The 26,528-nt window shown below is 43.7% G+C and overlaps 2 protein-coding genes across 4 annotated transcripts in view; both read left to right on the forward strand.

Annotated features, from left to right (window-relative positions):
* The window catches only part of LOC125304370 (phosphatidylinositol transfer protein beta isoform-like), a 29,513-nt gene extending 16,825 nt beyond the window's left edge, over positions 1–12,688 (forward strand). For 2 of the 3 annotated variants that reach the window (XM_048258580.1, XM_048258581.1), the window contains one exon: positions 424–3,402. Coding sequence is in view for 1 of the 3 variants with exons in the window: in XM_048258581.1 (XP_048114538.1) it covers positions 424–474 (51 nt within the window). In the remaining 2 variants the exon portion in view is untranslated. Of the gene's footprint in view, positions 1–423; positions 3,403–12,674 lie in introns of those variants that run through there. The other variant, XR_007195229.1, reaches the window with a different exon arrangement.
* The window catches only part of naa25 (N-alpha-acetyltransferase 25, NatB auxiliary subunit), a 29,645-nt gene continuing 13,470 nt past the window's right edge, over positions 10,354–26,528 (forward strand). Inside the window, exons 1-17 of the mRNA XM_048259339.1 lie at positions 10,354–10,452; positions 12,742–12,827; positions 14,879–15,017; positions 15,307–15,425; positions 16,824–16,898; positions 18,357–18,464; positions 18,611–18,689; positions 19,093–19,204; positions 19,723–19,812; positions 20,109–20,281; positions 21,445–21,557; positions 22,273–22,486; positions 22,746–22,835; positions 23,284–23,464; positions 24,002–24,101; positions 24,218–24,369; positions 24,980–25,105. Of these exons, the coding sequence (XP_048115296.1) occupies positions 10,395–10,452; positions 12,742–12,827; positions 14,879–15,017; positions 15,307–15,425; positions 16,824–16,898; positions 18,357–18,464; positions 18,611–18,689; positions 19,093–19,204; positions 19,723–19,812; positions 20,109–20,281; positions 21,445–21,557; positions 22,273–22,486; positions 22,746–22,835; positions 23,284–23,464; positions 24,002–24,101; positions 24,218–24,369; positions 24,980–25,105 (2,015 nt within the window). The 5' untranslated portion in view covers positions 10,354–10,394. The remainder of the gene's footprint in view (positions 10,453–12,741; positions 12,828–14,878; positions 15,018–15,306; positions 15,426–16,823; positions 16,899–18,356; positions 18,465–18,610; positions 18,690–19,092; positions 19,205–19,722; positions 19,813–20,108; positions 20,282–21,444; positions 21,558–22,272; positions 22,487–22,745; positions 22,836–23,283; positions 23,465–24,001; positions 24,102–24,217; positions 24,370–24,979; positions 25,106–26,528) is intronic.

The raw sequence follows: 26,528 nt of genomic DNA on the forward strand, positions 1-26,528 counted from the left end.
GCCTGAGTTTCCATTGGGAAAGTACAGAAGGCGCTGAGCTCTCTTCGCCAGTGATGCAGTGTTGGTGGTCCAGGAGAGGTCTTCACTGATGTGCACCCCAGGAATTTGGTGCTGCTGGCTCTCTCCACCACAGCACCGTCGATGGTCAGTGGCAGGTGTTGGGTGTGACCTCTCCGGAAGTCAACAACAATCTCTTTGGTCTTGCTGACGTTCAGCAGGAGGTTGTTGTCCCTGCACCACGTGGTCAGATGGTCGACCTCCAACCTGTATTGAGTCTCGTCGCCCTTGGTGATGAGACCCACCAGAGTTGTGTCGTCAGCAAATTTCACTATGTGATTGTTGCTGTAGGTTGCAGTGTGTGTGTGTGCGTGAACAACGCTAGCTTGTGCTAACCTTGCGTCCTCTCTGTATGTGTTGTCTCAGTTGAGGAAGTCAGGACAGGTACGCGGCATGAGCGCAGCCCACGAGCAGTGAGACGCATGACGGCCACCACGGCTCCCAACACACCCAAGACTCAAACGGAGAAGCTGGCCATTGGTGTGTGTGTGTGTGAGAGTGTGTATATATGTTTGTGTGTGTGTTTTGCTGGTTCCAGCTCTTGTAGTCTTGTCATTGTGCAGGCATTGCAGGGGCTGTACCATGAGTATATTGCACTAGAAGTGATTTTAATGTATTTTAAAGAGAAACGTCTGATGACCACAGCTAGATGACATTATTGAAATGTTTTTATGTGTTTATTTTCTTTTCTTTGTTTTGTTTGTTTTTTTTTGACATTTTTATCTCTTGTAATGCTATTCCTGAATGATACGTCATCATCTCAGAGTCATAGCAGGGGGTAGTAGGGTAGGTTCAGTGCAGGGTCCAGGCCGTACTTGATCAGACCAAGGTCACAGACGGGGTCACAGACGGGGTCACAGACTGGGGATACCTGACGGCCCTGAACAGACCTGTATTCTACACTCAGAATACCCGACACACTTGTACACGTCTAGACAGAGAGTAACGCACGCCGGAAAGCAAAACATACACTAGGTGCTGACCTCTGGTAATAAACTTGATGAAAATGATGCAAACGCACAGCTATAACTTTATCCAGTAGGACGTACATCGAACTCTGGAGCCAGAGTTTGCAACATTTTCTTCTTCTTTTTAAACTTGTACTGTACATGTCATCTACACGTGGAGTGCCCAGTGAACGTTTACATTTGACCGTCCGGTTGGCCCTGTGGGTGACGTCAGGATATCGTCAGTGCACTTGAGCTCTGTGACTGGCCAGCTCGGGTGCTCTAGCAGATGTCTGTGTTTTAGGAGTTCTGTTGAAGATTGGTCCCAAATTAGCTACAGTCTGCAAATGTATTTAATGATTTATTATTTTTTCATTCCTTCCATCCCTTTGTATGTATTTCACCAGTTGAGTTTAGCACACACACACACACACACACACAGTAACAGATTCTGGTTTTCCATGAAAGTGTATGTGCTCAGGGGGTGCGGTTTCTCTTGATCGACAGCTGCTGTTAAACTGTCACCGCAACAATGCCGCTAAAATCATGTGATGATTACCATGACAGTTATGCCATCCCGACTAACCTGTAGCCTTGGTAACCATTGCTTTAGTAACATGGGCATTGACCTGCAAACCCTGTCGTAGTTGCCAGGGTAGCTGTCATGTGTAAGATCTGTCAGCTAACCACCATGCTAAGCTGCTAAGCTGCCTGCATGAGGATCTGCTTTTGTAAAAACTTGCAGAATGAATGCACAACCTCTCAGAATGTTAGTTTCTTCGAGAGGAATGACCTTTTAGGTCAGCTTTTTTGGTACAACTTCTCCTTAGTGACCACAGGGATGTCTGTGTTTAGTTTGTGTGTGTGTTTGGTTTGTCAGGATTTCTCTGCTTCTTTTCCTTCCTCTTCGGTATGACGGGTGATGGCGGGGGTTAGTGCTTAAATCGTCTCTTCGGTAGGACGGGTGATGGCGGGGGTTAGTGCTTTAATCGTCTCTTCGGTAGGACGGGGGGGGGGGGGTTAGTGTTTGAATCATCTCTTCAGTAGAACAGGCGATGGGGTTAGATGCTTAAATCGTCTCGGGGGTTAGTGTTCCCCTCTGCATCAACTGTCTCCCTCATCTCCTTCTGTGGTCTCACCTCCTCATCTCCTCCTGTGGTTTCACCTCCTCATCTCCTTAACTATGAACTAGTGAAACACACTCAGCACACAGTGAACACACAGTGAGGTGAAGCACACACTAATCCCGGCGCAGTGAGCTGCCTGCAACAACAGCAGCGCTTAGGGAGCAGTGAGGGGTTAGGTGCCTTGCTCAAGGGCACTTCAGCTGTGGGGGGCCTACTGGTCGGGGTTCGAACCGGCAACCCTCCGGTTATAAGTCCGAAGCGCTAACCAGTAGGCCACGGCTGCCCCAATGTCTCATCTCCTCCTGTGGTCTCACCTCCTTATCTCCTCCTGTGGACTCATCTCCTCCCGTCTCCACCTGGATGCGTTAGCGTGTTTAGGATGCAGAGCTGCGCTAGGTAGATGGTGTTTGTCTGTCTCTCTGTTTGTTTATCATGTGTATATTTACAAACAGAATGCGTGGTTCTTCTAACTGGTTTGTAAATAACTTTCCCAAGAGTCGGAAAAGGGATGCTATGTCCCTGCGCACTGCAGGTCGATTCTTACCCCACATCTTCAGGACTCCTCAATGAGAAGGGCTCTTTTGTAAGGTGGTGACCTTTGATATGTGTGGTTGTGCCCCCCACTCCCCCCACCGTGTCTGTCTGGAGTGTATGTGCATTGTGTGGATTAATCCCACAACAATTCATCACACACCATGACTGTATTCCAATTCACATTCTTCTGTACTTACAATGCCTAATGTGAGTTAGGTCATTAGGTATTGTAAGTACAGAAGTATGCTAATTGGAATACAGCCCTTGTGTCAGAGTCTAGTCAAACCGGCGCACAGGGATGCAACACAGTCTGTGTGTGTGTGTGTGTGTGTGTGTGTTTTGGCTCACCTCCCTGTGGTTGCTGTACGTCATGTCTAGCTGCACCAAATAAGACTGAAGACTTGTCTGGCTCAGGATGTCAGGCTCACTTTTCTACACTGAATCCTTAGGCTAGGCTAAGCTAAGCTAGGCTAAGCCAAACTAGGCTAGGCTAGGAGGAACATAAAGGCCAGTCAAGTCAGCTTTTTATTCTCTATTCATGATTGAGCACCTGCAAGATTTTTTAAAAAAACAGGATGTGTTCAGATACCTTTTTCAGATGTATTGAAAATCAGGGGAAACTAGTTGTGAATGTACAATGTTATGACTGTCTGTTTATTTGTATTGTAATGTATTTGGGCAGCATTTGAGCTGTTACTGAAAGGTCTAGAAAACATTAATAAATAAAATTAAATTCACTGAATGTTTGGTCTTATTACATGTTTACAGAAATCCCTAAAAAACTGGCACATTTCTTATTGTGTTTATTCGCCATGGTAATGAGATGAGTGCTACACCTTTAGTTCACTCACTTATCAGTCCCTGCTGAGAATGTGTAATCTGCGTTGTGTTGAATTGCGCGGCTCCGCCCTGCACTCGCCCGGACTCCAACCCGCAAACAGCAGCACCTCAGATCAGTCGCCTTGCTGTTATCATCACCATTACATCATCCTCTCACTCTCGACCATCTAATGAGAGGCCAGGTGTCACTGTGACCTCCTTCAGCCCATTCCTTGACTGCTGGTCTGGTCTGTTTAAGATGTGTACAGGCCTTGAAGTCTCATAATAATTGCAGTAATACCAAAGTTTATAAAAAACATACATGCATCCTTTAAGTCATAGAAATCCACCACATAATGTTGAATGATCCAGGTTTTGGAGAACACATGCTGCCATTCAGATGTTCAGTGCTTTCATTCAGTGCTTGAATATTTCAAGAAGACGATGCCAAATGGCATGCTGCACACACTGCATCAACATGGCTCCATATAGCAGTTCCATAACTGTGTATGGCTATGGGTCTCTCATTAGTGTAAGCCTAATTATGGTAGAATAATATGATGATTAATATGTTAGAGGCATCAAAGAAACATTATTTCTCATGAGTCTGCTACTGTGCCTAAATTATTCGACAAAGGACTCTCAGCAAAACAAATAAATTTGTGGAAAATTTTTATTTACTAAAGGTTATGGAATTATGGCCAGTGTGCATTACACGTTTGCATTTGTAACATTCTACAGTTCTCTAATCCAATGTTTTTTTAACTGGTGAGTCGGTAAAAAAAAATCACCCCTTTTAAGTGCTACTTTATCAGATCTAATATCGGACCTTTATTTTGATCGACTATTCGTATGCCAATCGTTGCCATGGACATAGACAATGTTAATGTGACAGATCATGCTAGACATCAGTTTAGCGATATATGCAAGTAGGCTATGACCCTGAATATTTGAAGTAGGATGGATTCACTTAAATTGAGGACAAAATGGGACAGAAACCCCAGTGTGTGGTGTACAGTGAATTGCTGGCACATGAGATCATGAAACCATAAAAACCAAAATGCCACATGGAAACAAAGCACCCCAGTCAAAAGACAAACCTGTCGAATACTTTGAACAAATGTAATGCCAAACATCAGCATGTTCCAAACAAGTCAACCATGTGGCTCACGTATCCACTGGCTTGGATGCTAATAAAATATATGGGTCGCGACTAAATGAACATGGGAAATTGTGGGTCCCAACGCCAGACCAGTTAAGAACCAGTAGGCTACTCTAATCCATTTAGGATTCCCCAAACTCAATAGGCAGAGGCGGTTCTAGAGTCTGTGGGGGCCCTAAGCAAAAATTCCAAGGGGGCCCTATGACCTTTGCATCACCATTATGTTGGGCTATAAATAATCTGACACCAACGAAAAATGTATAAAATATTAAACGAATGTATAAAAGAAAACCTTTTTTTTATTCCAAATGTTCTAAACATGTTGTGTTCCAAACATAAAAAAAACCTTGTTATTTTGAAAATATAAATGTAAAGAATAAGAATAGCCTAAATAAATAGAATAAAATACAGTACATTACTTTAAAAACCCAATATAAAGTATAGAAGTGAAATAGCTTTATCAGGGTCCTATCAGTGCTGCTGCTGGCCATTTGGGTGCCCTAAGCAGAACTGCGTCGTTTACTTGAAGTTGGCAAACCAGTTTCCTGTTCGTTGACATAGCTGTCAACAAACACCTGAAGATGAGTGCTTTAACGTTAGTTGTAACCCTATGGTTGTAACCTACCAAAACATAAGAAATACAATGTACGCGAGTCTTAAAGGAGAAATTGGGCGAGTTTTCACTTAGATCTCGTTTCTCGAAGTCACCGAGAACTGTCGGTGAAACAAAACCCGAAAACAATCGGTTTTTACTTAGCTCGAGTTGCAGCCAGCAGCTAACACAGCCACAGCGCTACACTCTAGGGGCTCACAACAAAATCAAGACTTTTGGTCACCTTTTAATCAGATCTATCTGGCCCCAAGTACCCCTGGCTGCAGCTTGCTCAATGTGGGGCGGAGCGCAACGTTGAGCTCAGCCCAAAATCAGCTCGTCATTACCCGTTGACCTCTCTGTGCCCGTCTATTTACCCGGACTTGGAGTTCAATTTTTCTCACGGAAGAATGCTTAACTATAAAGGCGTATCCTCCTTGAACTACTGCTTACGTTCATCATGTCCCTTCCCCCCTAGCGTTCTAGAATCTGTGCTACACCATCAGCGTTTCTTGGGTAGCCTAATCTAAGTAGGCCTAGGCTACGCTATAAAGGTCAATTACATCCAGTCTGCATAAACATAGGCCTATAGCAATAACATTATCAATGCATTTTATAACCTATCGGTATTTTCTTTATAGAATAGTTTAGTAGCCTGTGCGAGTCCCAAAGAGAACATGCAACAATGAACCTCTTTAGTATCCCTATGGTCAACAACAATATGAAAGGTCTGCTAAAAGTAGAGAACATATTGGCCTGTAGCATATTGTTTATACATAAATTTAATTGGGTGTGATCGCGGCACAAAAATCCTATAACTCGCAATCAGAAGTGTTTGCGCGATAAAATCAGTTCATTTTGCCATAGAGACGGGTGATACAACTGTTATTTTCATTTAATTGCATTTGCTATGACTATAAGGCACTCATGTTAACAGAGGGACTGAAGATATGAATGATATGTGATTAAAGTCCACACGCTCTAATTTCATGAAACAAACTTAAAGGAAAATTCTGGTATTTAGCACTTTGAGCTAAACTCCACGAACCACTCGGTGAGTTGCACAGTTTTGAAAACGAACGTTAAGGTTGTTTTAGGACATGTTTGAGTAGCCTGTTGGCAGCCACCCTGAGCAATCAAAGGCGATTCAAAACGAGTCAGAAAAGTCGAGACAGGACCAATCGTCAAACTTCGGTGTCCACCACTCTAGTTCATCCAAAACAAACCAGAAAAGAGCCTTAAAGTGCTAAAAACCGGGATTTTCCTTTAAAGAAGCACTATGCAGGTCTGTTTATTCCTTCGCTGTTTCTGGGTTTTCGCCGGATTTGGGCTCGCATTTTCACTACACAGCTCCCCCTGCAGCTTCGTTAGCAAGTGACTGCTACACTAAACCCCAACTAGCTAGCGAGCTAGCCATCAAGAAACCAAGCTAAACACAGGGCTCACAATAAAATGGTCGAGCAAACACCTTGTTCAAGAGACTATCAAACCACATTACAAAGACGAAGTTCACCCAAGGGTAGGCTACTTACAATTTCAACAGCAACAAAGCCAAGTCGGCGTCCGTTTTTGCAGTCTTCTTCGAAACTACAATCTGACTACATTTTCGAGGCGCGATTGGATACTTACGCTGAGTCACATCCGGATTTACCCGGACCGGGTCCAGAAAGTTGCATATTCAGTTTTTCCGCGGAGAAGCAATATAGGGGGAGACAAAGCACCCACCAAACGACCCAGAAAGTGTTCAGAACGACTCTCAACCTGCATAATTAAGATCATTTTTGCTAAAATTGTTGCATAGTGCTTCTTTAAACAAACAGTTGTGGTTTAAAAAATAAATAAAAAAAATTGCGGTGCTTGAATTTTGCACCTTTTTCTTAATATCTCTGGTCGTATATAAGTAGACCGTTCATATTTGGATGGCTGTAAGATTCTACATAATTACATGTGTCTATTTACGTTGCCGTAGCTACACCATATCTTGAGAATAAAACACTTACATTTGTACCGCTGTTACAATTGTAGCCTACCAGTTCTCCTTTACGCATTAGGCTACCCTACCCAGTACTAGGCCTACTGTTAGCCTAGCAAGAGTCTAACCTCCGTGTTGTTAGAGGGGATGCATCCCCTCTATTGAAATCCAGAGACTTCTTATTACAGTGCATGAAAATGCACTGTACTGTTCTTCCTAGGCTTCTTCTTATTATTATTATTCCGCTTACCACTTTTTCCGTACGCAATTTCTCTTGAACAGTTTAACTTCATTCAAACTTTGTAACGTAGGTCTTCAAACAGATCGGGTTGGTATGACTTTTCAACTTTGAAACTTTTATACTTTTTAAACTATTAAAGAAAAACTTTTTAAAAATCCCCATAGACTTAACATTGCCGATTATGACATCATAATACGGCCATTAAGCAATTAGAATCCTATGGCAGGTGTTCAGGCCACCTGCAGCCTCAGGCTTTAAGCATACAATCTGGGTCAATTAAGACTACACATCCTATTCAACTGTTTCCTTTGCCCAAAACTGTTTCAAAATAAAAGTCCTCACTACAATAATCCACTGTTAAACAATGTAACCCATTAAACTACTGAACTTTTTGCATTCAACTTTTAAACGGTCTACTTTTAAACTATCATTAAACTATCTATCTATTAAACTAGCTGTCTATCAACAACTTTTAAACTATCTACATTCGACTTTTAAACTTTTAAACTATATAGATTCAACTTTTAAACAGTCTACTTTTAAACTATTATTAAACTATCTATTAAACTAGCTGTCTATCAACAACTTTTAACTTGTCATCAACTATGTCAACACTTGTCATCAACTATGACTCCTACCCACTGTAGCTAGTTAGCATGGTTAGCATGTTAGCATCACTAACATTGTTAGCATTTTTAGCAAAACTGCTAAAAATGATTAGCTAGGTTAGCTAAGTCACATGGTTAGCATAGTTAGCATGTTAGTTAGCATAGTTAGCATAACAACTAAAAATGACTAGCTAGGTTAGCTAAGTCACATGGTTAACATAGTTAGCCTAACTACTAAAAATGATAAGCTAGGTTAGCTAAGTCATATGGTTAACATAGTTAGCATGTTAGCATTGCTAACATAATTAACATGTTTAACAAAACTGCTAGAAAACATTAGTTAAGTTAGCTAAGTAGCATGGTTAACTAAGTAACATGGTTAGCATGTTAGCATTGCTAGCACTGCTATAAAACATTAGCTAAGTAGCATTGTTAGCATAGTTAAAAATCTTAGCATAACTGCTAGCAAACATTAGAGCCATTCCAACTTTCAGTTATCGTCAAATATCTACCTATACACAGCCATTAAACTACTTGAATATCAACATTCATTAAACTGCTAGAAAACGTTAGCTAAGTTACATGGTTAGCATGTTAGCATTGCTAGCACTACTATATAACATTAGCTAAGTAACATGGTTAGCATAGTTAAAATTCTTAGCATAACTGCTAGCAAATATTAGAGCCATTCCAACTTTCAGTTATCGTCAAATATCTACCTATACACAGCCATTAAACTATTTGAATATCAACATTCATTAAACTTCCAGTCTGTCAACAACTTTTAAACTATTTACCTTCAACTTTTAAATGGTCTACTTTTAAACTATCATTAAACTATCTATTAAACTAGCTGTCTATCCACAATTTTTAAACTATCTACTGTCTATCAACAACTTTTAAACCATCTACATTCAGCTTTTAAACAGTCTACTTTTAAACTATCAACTTTTATTAAGCTATGCAACCACCATGTCTATCCTAGCATCACCGTAGTAACCATCTCTGTATTATCTGTTTTTACTATACATGATATTTTACATCACAACTTTAGCATTTTCATGCACTGGTAATTCCTTGGAATTGCATTTCTAGTTATTATTATTTTTCTTTTTACCTTTTTGTGCACGCTATTCAGCCCAAACCGCTTAACGTACAAATTTGGTTCAAACACCGTTCCGTAGATCTTCCAAGGCTTTACTGTCCTATCCATTTTTCATTTTTGAGAAGTTTATACTTTTTGAGATATTTGTAATTAAGTGTATTTTTCCCCCATAGACTTGAATGGGGGCTGTGATGTCATAATAGAGCCAGCTAAACTTTCGTTAAAGTAGTTCTCAGAGCAGTTTTTCCCAGGCTAATCAGAACACTGGCACAGGTGTCACCAGTGAGGAATTCAACTGTCTCAGCCTCTAAGCATACAATCTAGCTCTACCTGAACTACACATCCTGTTAAAGTGTTTCCTGTGTGTCAAAATAAAAGTCCCAGCCATATCTCATGCATTCAGCATTATATCTCCAGAACGGCTTGGCGTACATGCTTCAAATTTTGTAATGAAAGTGTTTTATGGACTCAAAGGTGAAGTGAGTTGATGTTGGAGGTTGAAGGTCAAATGTCAAGGTCAAAAACACCTTGAGTGTGATATCTCAAGAATGCCATGTCACACAAGATTCAAATTTGGTTACTCTAAAAGCACCTTTGCAGGTATCACAATTACCCTACCAACCAGCTAGCAGCAAGCTCAACAGCCCCACCAACACCCTAACCAGCAGATTGCATCCCCTCGTGTAATTCCTCGGAATTGCATTTCTAGTTTTCTCTTGAAATCGAGGAAATGCTTTTATAGATTTAAGCATTCTTCCTAGAGATTATGTTGAGAAATATAACTTGGACAGTAGGAAACAAGGTAGGCCCTACGGACATTGTCAGCGTGAGAAGACGTGCTGAAGGTTGTCTGAGCTCAACGTTGCGCTCCGCCCCACATTGATTGAGCCTAGCCCCGATCTGCAAGCTGCAGCCAGGGGCTTCTCTCTGACTCTGCTTTCAATAGACAAAGTTCGCCCCCTTGTGGTAAAACCAAACTACTACGCACATCAGTTTAATCTGACCTAAAAGTTGAGATGCCTACCTATTGTTTGCCAATCGAATATTACTGTAAATATTTCAGTAGAGTTGAGACCATTTGATTGCTTACATTCGTGTGAAACCCGATATTATTCTGCCCACTGACGCTGTAGCCTACCTAATGCTTGTGATGGAAAGGCAATCGGATATTTTTCTTTCCGGAATGTTTCTATTGCGCACGCGCAAGACTTAATCCTGGTAACCTCCAACATGGCGGCGAGGGGCCATGTGCAAGACCCTAACGACCGGAGACTTAGACCAATATACGGTAAGCGATCGTTATCTGCTGCAGATATGAATACCGCTCTGTCGGCGTGAACGTGTGAATGGCAGTGCCGAGGTGGTTTCCATGCAGGTTATTTTGAACAGAGTCTATCGATGATATTCAAGGCCGCTAAGGAAGAGCCTCGGAGTTGCTTACTCCGCACGGCCGGATGACAGTGCACCTCGGGGATTCTATTTGTGCACCAAGGGCTTCATTGGTGCCGTCTTAATGTCACTGTACGTGGCCCATTGCTGCCGTTTACTTCAGAATATATGACGTATTGGCACGAGGATCTCTGTTTTATGCTTAACCGCATTGGTGATCTCCCGGTGCATTAATGTTAACTGGAGAATTTATACTAGGTCTCAAAATAGAATGGGAAATTGTTAGCTATCCATTGTGGACTAACGTGTTAGCTCTCGGTGGCAGGTGTGCAAGACTGCACAACGGTTCCCTTAGATATTGGCTACACTTTAAATATGACTATTAAGTAAAATACGCTGACTGAAGCAGTCACTTATAACCTTGCTGACTTTGTAACAACAGCTTTTGCTAGCCAGCTAGCCGGCTATAAGTTAGCCAGCATGCTAGCTAGAGGACTTGTTCTCTACATATGGTCATCTATAACTAACTAACCTGCCAGAGACGATAGGTAGCCAGCTAGCTAAATTCCCGGATAAGGCAATAGCTGCTGAGCTAATCTGAGGGTTAGCCACACGCTTGACAGCAGCGTGTCATCTCTGCAGCTGTTAGCAATGGCGATAGCATGGGCTCAAAAAGCCTGGTTCATTCAGCCAGCGAACTCCCAACTAAAATGCAGATGTTTGTGTTCATGTACAGAGAAACGCGAAATAGTAACTGATGTCGAGACATGATCACTGTGTTGAAGAAGAATTCAGTATGGACCTTCGTGTTTATTAATGTCATTATAACGACTATGGATACCGATATTATAACAGCGAGTGACCCTAGAACGTAAACATGGCCTATGAATGATCCGGAGTGGTAGCTACAAGGCCCACTGTAGAGGTACTGTACTGTGTTTAGTCTACGTTTCCTCGATTCCTGCCCAACTGGAGAAACGATGTTTGTGTAGTAGTGAAGTGTTACCTGTAGTTAGGGTGGTGGTTGTTCGCTATGGTTTGGGTGTCGATGGTCACTACAGCACCCATCTCCATTGTCATTAGTTTGTATCCCGCTGGCCCTCTACATTTGGTAATCACACAGAGATGCTGACTGTTTGTGTGTGTGTGTGTGTGTGTACCGGTATGTGGTCTACTAGCTGGAGATGGTGAGTGTGTGTTCTAGCGATCCATTCAGTGTTTGTGCTGAAAAACATTCTGTTGCTCACAGCACTGTAAATGTGAATCAAAAGTGGTGACTCAGACCCAGTAATAAACAATTCCAGCCAAGCTTCAGGAGCGCAGAGAGGGCATATGCAATTTGAATGGCAGTTGAGTGCCATTCATGAACAACCTTTCTCCCATATCAGGGACTCTACCTTCAAGGTAGACTTACTGAGTATTCATTGGCTGGGGCATAGAGGTTGCACTAGCTGTTTGAACTAGCCAGTTGAGCTGTGACACTGATGGAACACATTGCCGGCGAATTGCTTTGTCTCACGCAACACTTTGCCAGTGGTTATTTTGCTGGTAATCACTGAATTACATTAAACATTCCATGGCCTCTGCTAGTCTCTTGCACTCTGAATTGACTACACAAAAGTGTGCATTAAAGCGTAACTCTCCCCAAAATGCAACCTAGGGTCTTTTGAATGGGAGTGCTAGGGGCAGTACTATTTTTGATGAATGATCGCATAAAAATCGCTATTTTTAAAACACTAAGAAGGCTCGACACAACATGAAACTTTGATCAAAGTATCACCAGGGTCTCTACACATGAGCTTGAGCATTGAGAACATTGCTTTTGTAAACAGAGCTTACTAAAAGAAAGGTATTGAACAACTAGTTCAATACCACTAGTTCCCCTAGCACTCCCATTCAAAAGGCTACTGGCGCTTCCAACGTAATTATGCTTTTAAACGAAAGTTTAAAAGCATAATTGGCGAGAGTTACGCTTTAAGATGCACATTTTTGAGCAATGTTGCCATTGGCAGTATGGCTGACCAATGATATTTGTGCACTTTTCCCACGGTGGACCCACAATTGGCCCATGTATTCTCCTCTTTAGCCAAGGACTCTGGTAAACTTCTCGGAAAAAGGAAGGTGTGTGTGTGTGTGTTTGAATCGGAGAGGAACACAATTTCAACAGCTCTCTCTTTTCCCCCTCCAGATTATCTTGACAATGGCAATAACAAGATGGCCATTCAGCAGGCTGACAAACTGCTTAAGAAGCACAAGGACTTGCACTGTGCCAAGGTACACATGATGCACCAAACACAATCCTTTTTCATCACCCATACACTTGTCTAACCATAGCATACATTCACACTAACTCAAACACGTACCAAACACAATCCTTTTTCAACACCCAAACACTTGTCTAACCATAGCATACATTCACACTAACTCAAACACGTACCAAACACAATCCTTTTTCAACACCCAAACACTTGTCTAACCATAGCATACATTCACACTAACTCAAACACGTACCAAACACAATCCTTTTTTAACACACAGGTGTCTAACATTAACATGCATTCTTCACAACACGCTTAACTCATACTAGGGCTACAGTGGTACAGTGTGTCCACTGTTCGGTATGTATCACAGTTTGTGGGCCACGATAACAATACGGTTTCGGTATTTTAATATAATAAAAAAAAAAACACTGATTTAAACAATGAACTATATTTTAAGTATAAGTATACACTTTTGATCCCGTGAGGAAAATTTGGTCTCTGCATTTATCCCAATCTGCGAATTAGTGAAACCCACTCAGCACACAGTGAACACACAGTGAGGTGAAGCATACACTAATCCCGCAACAGTGGCGCCCGGTGAGCAGTGAGGTTAGGTGCCTTGCTCAAGGGCACTTCAGCCATTCCTACTGGTCGGGGATTGAACGGCAACCCTCCAGTTACAAGCCTGAAGCCCTAACCTAATCTTGAATTTCCCCTGGGGATCAATAAAGTATCTATCTATCTAACCAGTTGGCCACGACTGCCCCATATTTTGCTGATAGACAAAACATGGTGGTGTGACTGACTGACTGACTAGGCTTAGTTTTTAGCCTAACTATGGGGTAGTTTTCAACTGCTTTGTTCAAACTATCAGTAGAGAGAGCTGGGGCGCCCCTGTGTCAATCTATTTTAAATTTCGCTCACTGTGATGTTTCATAGAATTTAAAAGTTTCGTTGCTGCCTAAATGTGCATGGAGGGGACATTACTGATTCTATTATTAAATATAACTGTGTAGACCTAGCGTATGACTATTGTGTATGAATATTGTAATATTTTTTCCATTGTGAAAGAATCCTGAGGCAGTAACCACCCACATACACCCGTGAATGTGACTCGAGCTTTTATTATTGTCTTATCTAGGAATTATTAGGCATGTTTTTGGTGATATAAGGACTATGCAAAGCTACCGGCCGAATTCCCATGAAACGTGGAAAGAATGGGCTGGAGGAACCCATTAAACTTCCTAGTTTAACTTTAAATACATTTGAACAGCGTTTATTTAGTCTCTTTTAATCGCAAATTGTTATTGACAAGCGTCAGTGAGAGAAACAGATTCTAGTTGCAGGCTACTAACTATGAATGCGGCTGGGCGATAGGCTACATCACTTTAGAAGCGTCTGCTCCTGTTGACTGCATTAGCAAAGTAGACCTAATGCTTGTGGGCTGTAGGCCTAGCCTACTTTGTTTGTTTAAACTTTACGGTCTTCAGTTTGTACTGAAATTCAAAATATTCCCTTATAGTGGATGACAAACGGTGGCACCTTTTCAAAATAGTGTCTCTGTCTCTTGCTAAGCTCCAGTCCATTCACGTTGGAGCAGTCAGCTGTTGTTTGTCGAACTGATTTGCATACAGAGCGCATCAACCTGTCGGTGCTTTGCTACATTAGCAGGGTAGCACTGGTAGGCTGCGGAGGTGAGAGGGCCCATGCACTGGTTTTCTGGAGGTGTTTGGTGAATGTCTAACGTTTGTGTAGTAATCACAAATGACAGATGTACCGACTTATCGCGGTTCACGCCAGCATATAGAACCGTGGGGGTGTGTCAATCGGTTCAATAATATACCGTGTACAGTTGCATCCCTAACTCGCACGTACCAAACAAAATACCTTTTCAAAACACATATACTGGTCTACCCATTACATGCATGCCTCACAACTCACTAACTTACACATGTAGAATCGACACACACACACACACACACACACACACACACACACACACACACACACACCACTCTGTTGAAGTCCAACCTTAGCATAAGCTTAGTATAACTTGTGATGTAGGTCCTGAAGGCGATTGGCCTACAGCGAACAGGCCGACAGGAGGAGGCGTTCTCATTGGCTCAAGAGGTCGCCGTCCTGGAGCCCACCGACGACAACTCACTACAGGCCCTCACCATACTCTACAGAGAGATGCACCGACGTAAGACACACACACACACACACACACACATACACACACACACCTTTCACTACAGGCCCTCACCATACTCTACAGAGAGATGCACCGACGTAACACAGACACACACACACACACACACACACACACTCTTTTCTCTACAGGACCTTGGGTCACTGACCCAATTTACATTAATGGCATACACATGCTGCCCTTAATATTCTGTAGGTGTGTTTAATATACAAAGCTTTGTCCCCCATAGCTGAGCTATAATCACCTGTGTGTGTGTGTGTGTGTGTGTCTGTGTGAGCAGCTGAGCTTGTCACTAAGCTGTATGAAGCCGCGGTGCGTAAAGTTCCCAGCAGTGAGGAGTACCACTCCCATCTCTTCATGGCGTACGCTCGCGTGGGGGAGTACAAGAAGATGCAGCAGGTAAGGCTCTCTCTCTCACACACGCACACACAAGCAGGTCAGCATCTGTCTCTCTCTCTCTCTCTTTTTCTCTCTCTCTCTCTCTTTGTCTTTCTTTCTCTCTCTGTCTTTCTTTCTCTCTCTCACATACACACTCACACACACGTGTATGGGGGAGTACAGGAAGATGCAGCAGGTCAGCATCTCTCTCTCTCTCTCTCTCTCTCTCACACACACACACACACACACACACACACACACACACAAACAGACAGGCATGGAGCGCTGCATAGCTGAGGGCCCTGTAGGAAGGCTGATGTGGGGGCTGAGTGTTGGCAGGCCTCCTCATCTTGACTGCAGGACGTCCTCCAGGTCTGCTTGGCCACTGAGGCTTCGGATTCTGCCTTAAAGGTGCAGTCCTTGATTATCACAATCCATTATGCTGTCATTCAATTCATCAAACACCCTTCACATTCCTATTGTTATTAATCTATCTAGTGTGTGGACTCCTGCTCGATGATGCCTATGCTGGATCATGCACAGATTGTGCTCTATAACTGAGATGTCAACGATACAGATGTCAACAATCTTTAAAGATCAAGGACTGCACCTTTAATAGTACAGAGGGCTGGATAGGCAGTTCCTGTGATATGGCCATCAGAAGCTTAACTTTCTTTCTTGGGTTTTAGCTAGAGAACTGTGGATGTAAGGAACTAACTATTTTATTGCTCCATAGCTTTATAAGCACTTTGATAAGACTCTTGTTGTACTATGTATTGTAAATTGACTAAAAATGTAATTATTGAGAAGTTGATGGACTGTGTATTTGCAGTTAGGGAGACACCAATACAAGCATTGAGTGTCGGACCGATGCTGTGCTCATATACTCAGGCTCATCCTCATACTCTACTAAAAATTCTCTGATACACCGGTACACACTGATACACCCACTACGTTTATTTCAGTCTTGCACCACTGGCTTCAGAAACATAAAGAACAACACAAAGACAACCCATATGTAAATATCCGTGCTCGGTTTGAAGAAAGGAAAAAAAAACGGTATTGGTGCATCCCTGTTAGCAATGCATTGACTAATCAGCCTTTGTAATGTGACTGTGTTGTGGGTTCATGTTGGGTGGTGTTTGTATGGGTTCATGTTGGGTGGTGTTTGTATGGGTTCATGTTGGAGGGTGTTTGTATGGGTTCATGTTGGAGGGTGTTTGTATGGGTTCATGTTGGAGGGTGTTTGTTGGGTATGTATGGGTTCATGTTGGGTGGTGTTTGTTGGGTACGTATGGGTTCATGTTGGAGGGTGTTTGTTGGGTACGTATGGGTTCATGTTGGGCGGTGTTTGTTGGGTACGTATGGGATCATGTTGGGCGGTGTTTGATTTTGGTGGGTCTTTGGGTTTGTTTGCAGGCAGGAATGGCTCTTTACAAGATCGTGCCCAAGAATCCCTACTATTTCTGGTCTGTGATGAGCCTGCTAATGCAGGTGGGTAGCTATCTCGCCTTCTCTCTCACACACACACACACACACACACACACACACACAGCTTCTTACCTGAGGCTGTGAGGCCCATGAACACAAGGACTTGCACTTAAAAACTATACATTCAATTATATGGCTTTTCTACTACTGTGACTACTGCTGCACTGTTTTTAACTATGCATTTCTTTATGTATGCTATTTATTAAATGTTTAGGTTTATTTGAATTATTTTATTATTTTATTACGTAGGATAAGTTACATTTTATGTATGCTGCTGGTCCTGAGTAACACATTTCGTTCTTTCATGTGCCATGTAACGTGTTGAATGACTATAAACTAAACTGAACATACACACAGACTCTAAAGTCATGCCTTCCCAGCACTCAAACACAAACACACTGTCATGCGTAGAAAAACTCACGCTCACACACACGCACATACGGCCACATAGGGACATTCTCAAATACACACACACTATAAAAGTATAAGTATTAGGGCTGTCAATCGATTAAAAAAATTAATCGAATTAATTACATACTCTGTGATTTAATTAATCTAAATTAATCGCATATATAATTTTTGCTGTGAAAGTATTTTAAATATTTAAATTCAAATGAATCATTGAATAATCAGCATTAGTGACATTAAAGTTCAAAAAATATTTCATTATTATTTTCACTGTTCAAATAATGGCCATAATAATCTATGATATGACCTAATATGCTGAGGAAATAAAGTGCTTCGGGAAGAAGTTTTTTTTCACATACAAGGCATTTCAGGCCACAGATATAACCTAGGGAGCACAATGAAAATAAATTAACACTCCCCTCAATGTCAACACTATTTCTTTGCACTGATGTGCAACTTTAGAGTTGACTAACTCCGGTGATTCAAATTCCTTGCTGCAGACATTGCAGAGGACGACTATTTTAATCAACACTTACAAAAGTAAATGTTCCAATCAATGATCTAGGCAGCACATTTTCTTCTCTCCCCTTCATTTTACAGTGTAATGGTTACTGACTAGAACGGCTCGGGGTCAAAGGTCATACGGAATCGATTAATCTGCGTTATTTTTTTTAAACAGTTACTTTTTTCTCAAATTAATTAATCGAAATTAATCAGTTATTTTGACAGCCCTAATAAGTATATATAGTCTTTGATCCCGTGAGGGAAATTTGGTCTCTGCATTTATCCCAATCCGTGAATTAGTGAAACACACTCAGCACACAGTGAGGTGAAGCACACACTAATCCTCGGGGCGCAGTGAGGGGTGAGGTGCCTTGCTCAAGGGCACTTCAGCCGTGCCTACTGGTCGGGGTTCGAACCAGCAACCCTCCGGTTACAAGTTCAAAGTGCTAACCAGTAGGCCACAGCTGCCCCAATGAAAGTGAAATGAAAGGCATAAATCTTTATGGATTTCTACCTGTGTGTGCGTGCGCGTGCGTGTGTGTTTCTCAGGCCATCTCGGCCCAGGATGAGAAGCTAGCCCAGACCATGTTTCTGCCTCTGGCAGAGCGAATGGTGGAGAAGATGGTGAAGGAGGAGAAGATCGAAGCCGAGGCAGAGGTCAGTAGTGTGTGTGTATGTGTCAAATCGGTACATCTCGTCACTGTGCTCCTGAATTTTTTTATATTTTGAGCCAACAACTACTTGCTTGTGTGTGCGTGCCAAGAGACAGGTTGTTACTAAGGTGTGTGTGCGCGTGCGTGCAGGTCCAGCTGTACTTCATGATTCTGGAGCGCCTTGGGAAATGTGTGGAGGCGTTGGAGGTGCTGCGAGGACCACTAGGAGGTGAGTCAGCTGAGCTTTCTGTTTGACCAATAAGAGGCCTTTTTGTCAGAGACATGAGCTGTCAATCACATACTGAACCAATAGAAACCCTCTGACCCTCTGATGTTAAAAAGTATATATACATTTATATATATGTGTGTGTGTGTGTGTGTGTGTGTGTGTGTGTGTGTGTGTGTGTGCGCACTGTATATATATAGAGAAAATTCTAGAAAACACACTGAAACATGTATGCGTATCAAGAACTAAAGTTGATTGTTTGTGCGTGTGTGTGTGCGCGTGTGTGTGTGTGTGTGTGTGTGTGTGTGTGTGTGTGTGTGTGTGTGTGTGTGTGTGTGTGTGTGTGTGTGTGTGTGTGTGTGTGTGTGTGTGTGTGTGCGCGCGCGCGCGCACGTACGTATCTCAGATAAGCTGACCAGTGAACTGCAGTGTAGGGAGAATAAGTGTATGCTGCTATACCGACGTCTGGAGCGATGGCCTGAGTGCAACGCCCTGTCCCACAAACTGCTGCAGAAGAAGTAAGAGCACACACTCACACTCTCACTCACTCACACACACTCACAATCACACAAACGAATTGCTCTACAAAAGTCCACACATGCATATGCAAATGTAGTCCTGCAAACTCACACTTGTGTTACAACACCAGTGATAATCAGCTGATCTCTCTCTCTCTCTCTCTCTCTCTCTCTCTCTCTCTCTCTCTCTCTCTCTCTCTCTCTCTCTCCTCTCTCTCCTCTCTCTTCTCTGCTCTCATTCTCATCATCCACCCATTTTTTTCTCTAATCCCCCCCCTTTTGCCTCTCTTCCTCTCCTCACTATCTTCATCCCTTTCTCCCCTCTTTCTCTCCACGTTCTCTCCGTTCTTCATCTCCTCCTCCCCCGCTCCATCTGTCCTCCCCCCTCATCATCCCCCCCTCCACACCATCTTGTGTTTCATCATCTTCACCCCCCCTCTCTCTTTACTCCTCCTCCCTCTCTCTCTCTCACTCCATCTTCTCTCCTGTTCTCTCCATCCTCCATCTGTCTGCTGTAGTCCTGATGATTGGCAGTTCTATCTGTTGTACTTCGACTCCCTCTTCCACCTAATAGACCAGAGCTGGACCCCCCCATCTGAAGGAGAGCAGTAAGTCTCACACACCACACACACACACACACACACACGCCACACAACAAACACACACACACACACACCACATACATACATACACTCACTCACACACACACACACAACCCACATCATCGGTAAATCAAGATCATTTGCACATATCAGTGGACACCAGCTGATAAAGACTGTGTGTTGTTTTATTTGTATGTATGTATAAAATGTGTGTGTGTGTGTGTGTGTGTGTGTGTGTGTGTGTGTGTGTGTGTGTGTGTGTGTGTGTGTGTGTGTGTGTGTGTGTGTGTGTGTGTGTGTAGCTGTGCCGAGGGTGAAGTGCACAACGCTGTGGCTCAGGCTGTGAGTTTTGTGGAGGAGTGTGTGTGTGGGGAAGACGGCAAAGAGCAGCGTCCACTGAGGGGTCCTTACCTGTCCCGTCTGGAGCTCATCCGACGCCTCCGAGAGAGAGGACTACCAGAGGCCTCACAGCTAGGTAACACATGCGCGCACACACACACACACACACACACACACACACACAGAGAAAGAGGACTACCAGAGGCCTCACAGCTAGGTAACACATGCGCACGCACGCACACAGAGAGAGAGAGAGAGAGAGAGAGAGAGAGAGACAGACAGACAGACAGACAGACAGACAGACAGACAGACAGACAGACAGACAGACAGACAGACAGACAGACAGACAGACAGACAGACAGACAGACAGACAGACAGACAGACAGACAGACAGACAGACAGACAGACAGACAGACAGACAGACAGACAGACAGACAGACAGACAGACAGACAGACAGACAGACAGACAGACAGACAGACAGACAGACAGACAGACAGACAGACAGACAGACAGACAGACAGACAGACAGACCGACCGAGACGAGACGAGCACTTTCTTCTTCACTGTGATAAATATAAAGACATAAGAGATGCATCTTTCCTTAGCCTTAAAACATATTACCCAATCTTTGAAGCCATGGGCACACATGAAAAACTGGCTATCCTTTCAGGAGATTCAGCCCATCTAGCAGCAATGCATTTCACACCGTCATAAGTTGAGAGACTCTAGCATAACTTAATTTTATTTTGTTTCATTTATTTATATTCTTATACCTATAGAGAATACATATTGTCCTGTTCTAAAGGTATGCTCATCTGTACATGTATGTGCGTATATGTGTACGTATATGTGTGTGTATATGTATGTGCATGTATATGTACTGTAAATGTACTATGTATATATATATATATATATTTTATTATGTTTCTGTGTTGTTATTGTTATACTGTGATCTAGTGTACACCTATGTCTATGTCTACACATAGACACTTAGTTTTTCTGTGTCTTATTCCATGTTCCCTCCATACGTTGTATGACTGCTTTGGCAACACAAATATGTCTTATTTGTCATGCCAATAAAGCATATTGAATTGAATTGAAATTGAATTGAGAAACAAACACAGACACACACACACACAGAAAGAGAAAGAGAAACGCCCACTCCCACACACACACAGAAAGAGAAACACACACAGAAACACACACACACACACACAGCGCTACTTCTCAAATGCCTCAGATGCCCATGCTGACACTGTGTTCACTCTTCCGTCCGTAATTCTCCGTTTGTCCTGCAGGGGACCCTCTGGAGCTCATGGTGCAGTACTTTGGGAAGTTTGGAGATAAACCATGCTGCATCACTGACCTGAAAATATTCCTGGACCTGCTGCAACCAGACCAACATGTGCAGGTGAGACTATATTATACTAGACCAGACCAGACTAGTATAATATAGTTGAGACTATATTATACTAGACCAGACCAGACCAGACCTCTGTGCAGGTGAGACTAGACGTGTAGTTTAGACTAGACCAGACCAGCATGTGGAGATGAGACTAGACGTGTAGTTTAGACTATATTATACTAGACCAGACCAGACCAACATGTGCAGGTGATACTAGACGTGTAGTTTAGACTAGACTAGACCAACATGTGCAGGTGAGACTTGTAGTTAAGACTGTATGATACTAGACCAGACCAGACCAGCATGTGCAGGTGAGACTAGACGTGTAGTTTAGACTATACTAGACCAGACCAGACTAACATGCGCAGGTGAGACTAGACGTGTAGTTTAGAGTATATTATAATAGACCACACCAACATGAGCAGGTGAGATTAGACCAGAGCAGCAGAATAGTCCATAAGTGCAGGTGAGATCAGGCAAGACCAGCAGCTACAGGTCCAGATATCAGACCAGACTAGTGTGTATTAATGATATTAGTCATGGCAGCATGTATCAGTGAGACTAGCGTGTATTAATGGTATTTGACATGGCAGCATGTATCAGTGAGGAGACTAGACCAGACTAGCATGCATCAGAAATAGGTATAAAAGTGTCATCTTAAACAGATCATGAATGACCCTCCCTCTCTCTCCCCTTCCCTCTCTCTCTCTCTCCCCCATAGTTTACTAATCGTCTGATGGAGGCGGTGCCTCTGGGCTCAGGTGAGGGGGGCGGGGCTGCTGCAGGGTTCCCAGGCGACACGCGCGCTCTACAGCGCCACCTGTGTGTGACGCAGCTGAGCCGCACTCTTGGCCTGCACCACGCGCTCGACACAAACGGCAAGCTGCAGCTCATCACGCAACTCAAAGCCCACTACCAGCACGGCCTTCAGTTTGGTGAGACCGCACACACACACACACACACACACACACACACACACACACACACACAGATCAGGCCTGATAAAACTGAAATACCCATTTATATTGCAGCTTGTTTCCTAGGCGTACACAAGACTGCATAAACACCTTATCACCTTATCTTATTGTCTGTCTGTCTGTCTGTCTGTCTGTCTGTCTCTCTGTCTCTCTGTCTCTCTGTCTCTCTGTCTGTCTGTCTGTCTGTCTCTCTGTCTGTCTGTCTGTCTGTCTTCAGGGAAGTCGTGTTTGAAGACGGAGCTGCAGTTCTCAGATATGTACTGCCTCATGGCTGCACACGTCTACATAGACCTGTGGATGGAGACAGGTGAGGTCTCTCTCTCTCGCTCTCTCTCGCTCTCTCTCTCTCTCTCTCTCTCTCTCTCTCTCTCTCTCTCTCTCTCTCTCTCTCTCTCTCTATCTATCTATCTATCTCTCTTTTTCTCTATCTCTCTCTTTATCGCTCTCACTCTCTCTCTCTCTCTCTCTCTCAAATGAATGAGCATTTCATGGTTGAGCTTTAAGACATTGGGGGAAGCTCTTATAGCATCGCCATGTGTGTGTGTCTCTCTCTCTCCCTCGCTCTCTCTCTCAAATGAATAAATGTTCTTCCAGCATCTCCATGTGGTATAGGCATGTGTTGTAGATGAATATGTGAGTTACCTCAAATATGACCTGTCACTGTCTGGAGTCCTACAATTGTGACTGTCAAGGGGTCCCAAAGAGCTGATGTTTAATATGCTCTGTGTGTGTGTGTGTGTGTGTGTGTGTGTCAGGGGACGAGACGATGCTGTGGCAGAGTGTGTGTGTCCTGGAGGAGGGCTTGACCAACAGTCCTTCCAATGCCCAGTTCAAGCTGCTTCTCCTGCTGCTCTTCTGCCGCATTGGAGCCTTTGAACCCGTGGTGGACCTCTACACCAGCCTGGACGCCAAGCACGTCCAGCACGACACGATAGGGTACGACACACACACACACACACAGAGGAGCCTTTGAACCCGTGGTGGACCTCTACACCAGCCTGGACACCAAGCACGTCCAGCACGACACGATAGAGTACGACACACACACACACACACAGAGGAGCCTTTGAACCCGTGGTGGACCTCTACACAAGCCTGGACGCCAAGCACGTCCAGCACGACACGATAGGGTACGACACACACACGCACACACACACACACACACACACACACACACACAGAGGAGCCTTTGGACCTCCCTCTACACCAGCCATGCACGTCCAGCACGACACACACATACACACACCTTGTGAGCTTTTGAGCAACACAAAAACACACACACATATTGTGTGCATCTAGGTGCAACATACACACACACACACACACACACGACCCTTTGAGTATCCAGTATAACTCATAACCCAGTATAAAACATACATCGTACATGTGGACATAGTAAGATCCGTTGGGTATCTGTAAATGTGTGTGTGTGTGTATATTTGTCAATATGAGGTGTTGCCCTGTGTGTTGCAGGTACATCCTCACGCGCTATGCAGAGGCTCTGGGCCAGTTTGCTGCCGCCTCCCAGTCCTGCAACTTCTCCCTCAGGTTTTTCCACTCCAACCAGAAAGATGTGAGCCACACACACACACACACTCAAAGAATGCCTCGTGTTTACTATATGCTTGTCCCCTTTAGAGTGTTTCATATCGATTCTGTGTATGTGTGTTTTTTGGCCGTCTGTGTTAGACCTCAGAGTACATCATCCAGGCGTACAAGTACGGAGCGTTTGAGAAGATTCCAGAGTTTATTGCGTTCCGGACGCGGCTGAATCACTCGCTGCACTTCGCTCAGGTGCGCACGGAGCGCATGCTGCTGGACCTCTTCCTGGAGGCAGACATGTGAGTCGCTGACCACTTCTTAAAAAAGTAAATATGGACTGAAAACGGACAGACATGGACAGTTAGCTTGTTTATAGTTGATTCCATTGCTGCGAAGCCTGCTTCCAGGGGCAACCGTCATATTTACCGTTTATAAGCATTGATATAGAAGGGTGATTTAAACTTTTTTTTTTTTACCAGATCTACTTCATAGGTGTCCGGTTATTCAGAATTAATATCCACCCCACCAGCCAATCAGAAAATAGTATTTCTTTTCTCTGGGTGTTAATAGTATTTATCATGTATGCAGGGATACTCTATGCAGGGATACTCGTGTATGCAGGGATACTCGTGTATGCAGGGATACTCTATGCAGGGATACTCATGTAAAAGCCATATCCTGAATATGATGAAAACCAGGATAAGCCTCATAAGCAGGATTCTGACTTCATGTAGTCCTTGCATTTAATCATATCTATAGCTGAATCCATGTAGTCCCTGTATCTAATCATATCTATAGCTGAATTCATGTAGTCCCTGCATCTAATAATTTCTATAGCTGAATCCATGTAGTCCCTGTATTTAATCATTTCTATACCTGCATTGATTGACTTGTTGTGTCCCTGCACAGCTCCTCGTCTTTAGAGGACAGTGTGAAGGCCATGGCTCTGACTCCGGAGGACGATGACATCCCCTGGGACTGCATGAGGGACAACAGGGACCTGACGGTGCTCACAAGCTGGGATCCACCTGACCGGTAGTCACACACACACATTTGTAATCTCTATAGGCATAGTGCTGGCTAATATCCACATTATCCAGGCCACATGGTACGGGAGACGCTGTGGCCTTTGATCGCTCTGCCATAGAGAGCATACTGACGCACTGCATCACAGTGTGGTGTGCAAGCTGCACTGTGGCGCACAAAAAATCCCTGCAGAGGGTCATCCGCTCTGCAGAAAACATCATTGGCTGCCTTCTGCCCACCCTGGACAGCCTCATGCCGTTACCTCAGCTCAGCAAAACACATAATCAAGGCCTCCTCCCACCAATGACTCCTCCCACCCACGACCATCCCACCAATGACTCCTCCCACCCACGGCAATCCCACCAATGACTCCTCCCACCCACGACCATCCCACCAATGACTCCTCCCACCCACGGCCAGCCCACCAATGACTCCTTCCACCAACGGCCAGCCCACCCAGGACTCCTCCCACATATGACCCCACCCACCCATGACTCCTCCCACCCAGGACTCCTCCCACCCAGGACTCCTCCCGCCCAGGACTCCTCCCGCCCAGGCATCCTCCCACCCAGGCCACAGACACTTTCAGTTACTCCCCTCAGGAAGGCATTACAGGCAAAGATTGTTAAGGCGGAGCAAGATACTTCGTCGTAGTTCATGTCTATGGGCGCGAAATGGGGATCGAATCCTGTCTGCATAAAGAGGCGTGTCGATGACGTATTGACGAGCGTAAGTTGCAACCGGCCAACAGCAGCGGCAGAAATAACCGGCGACACCGGATATAAGGTTGATTTTCTCCAGACTGGATTGCTCAAAAATGCTAAAAATGTACCTGAAATGTTCAGAAGGGTTTGAGGATCATGAAAATGTGCCCGAAATTCACATTCCTAACTCTATAGAACCAAGACCTTAGCATATGTGGTGAAATTCTGAGCTATGCCCATAGACTTCAATGGAGCAGTCGCTGCCTCTGTTCTGCATAAAGGGGGATTTTGACCCCCCCCCCCTCGTGCGATCCGGGTTCCCGGAAGTGGCTCCTGATATCTTGCTCCGCCTTAACAATCTTTGTTACAGGTCTATCAGAACCCGCACATCCAGATTCAGAGACAGCTTTTTCCCACAGCCATCACAACTCTAAACACTCGCTTACAGAAATAGGACTTGATCAGGATGCATGATTATCTTGCCTGTTTTGCACTTCATTTGCACTTTCCAGCACTGTGACTTTAAAAATAATATACAAAATTCATTAAAAAGCAAAATCTATTTTTATACTGCCTCTATGTGACTTGTCTTATTATGTGTGTGTGCCGGTATGGTTCTGTGTGAGAGTATGACGTGAGTGAGTGTATGAATATATTCTTCTATGCACCAGGAGTAGCACTGATTGTAGATTCTGATTGTATAATAGGCTGGTATCATTTAAACGCAC

This window comes from Alosa alosa, chromosome 12 (assembly GCF_017589495.1).
Source record: "Alosa alosa isolate M-15738 ecotype Scorff River chromosome 12, AALO_Geno_1.1, whole genome shotgun sequence".
NCBI classification, from domain to species: domain Eukaryota; kingdom Metazoa; phylum Chordata; class Actinopteri; order Clupeiformes; family Clupeidae; genus Alosa; species Alosa alosa.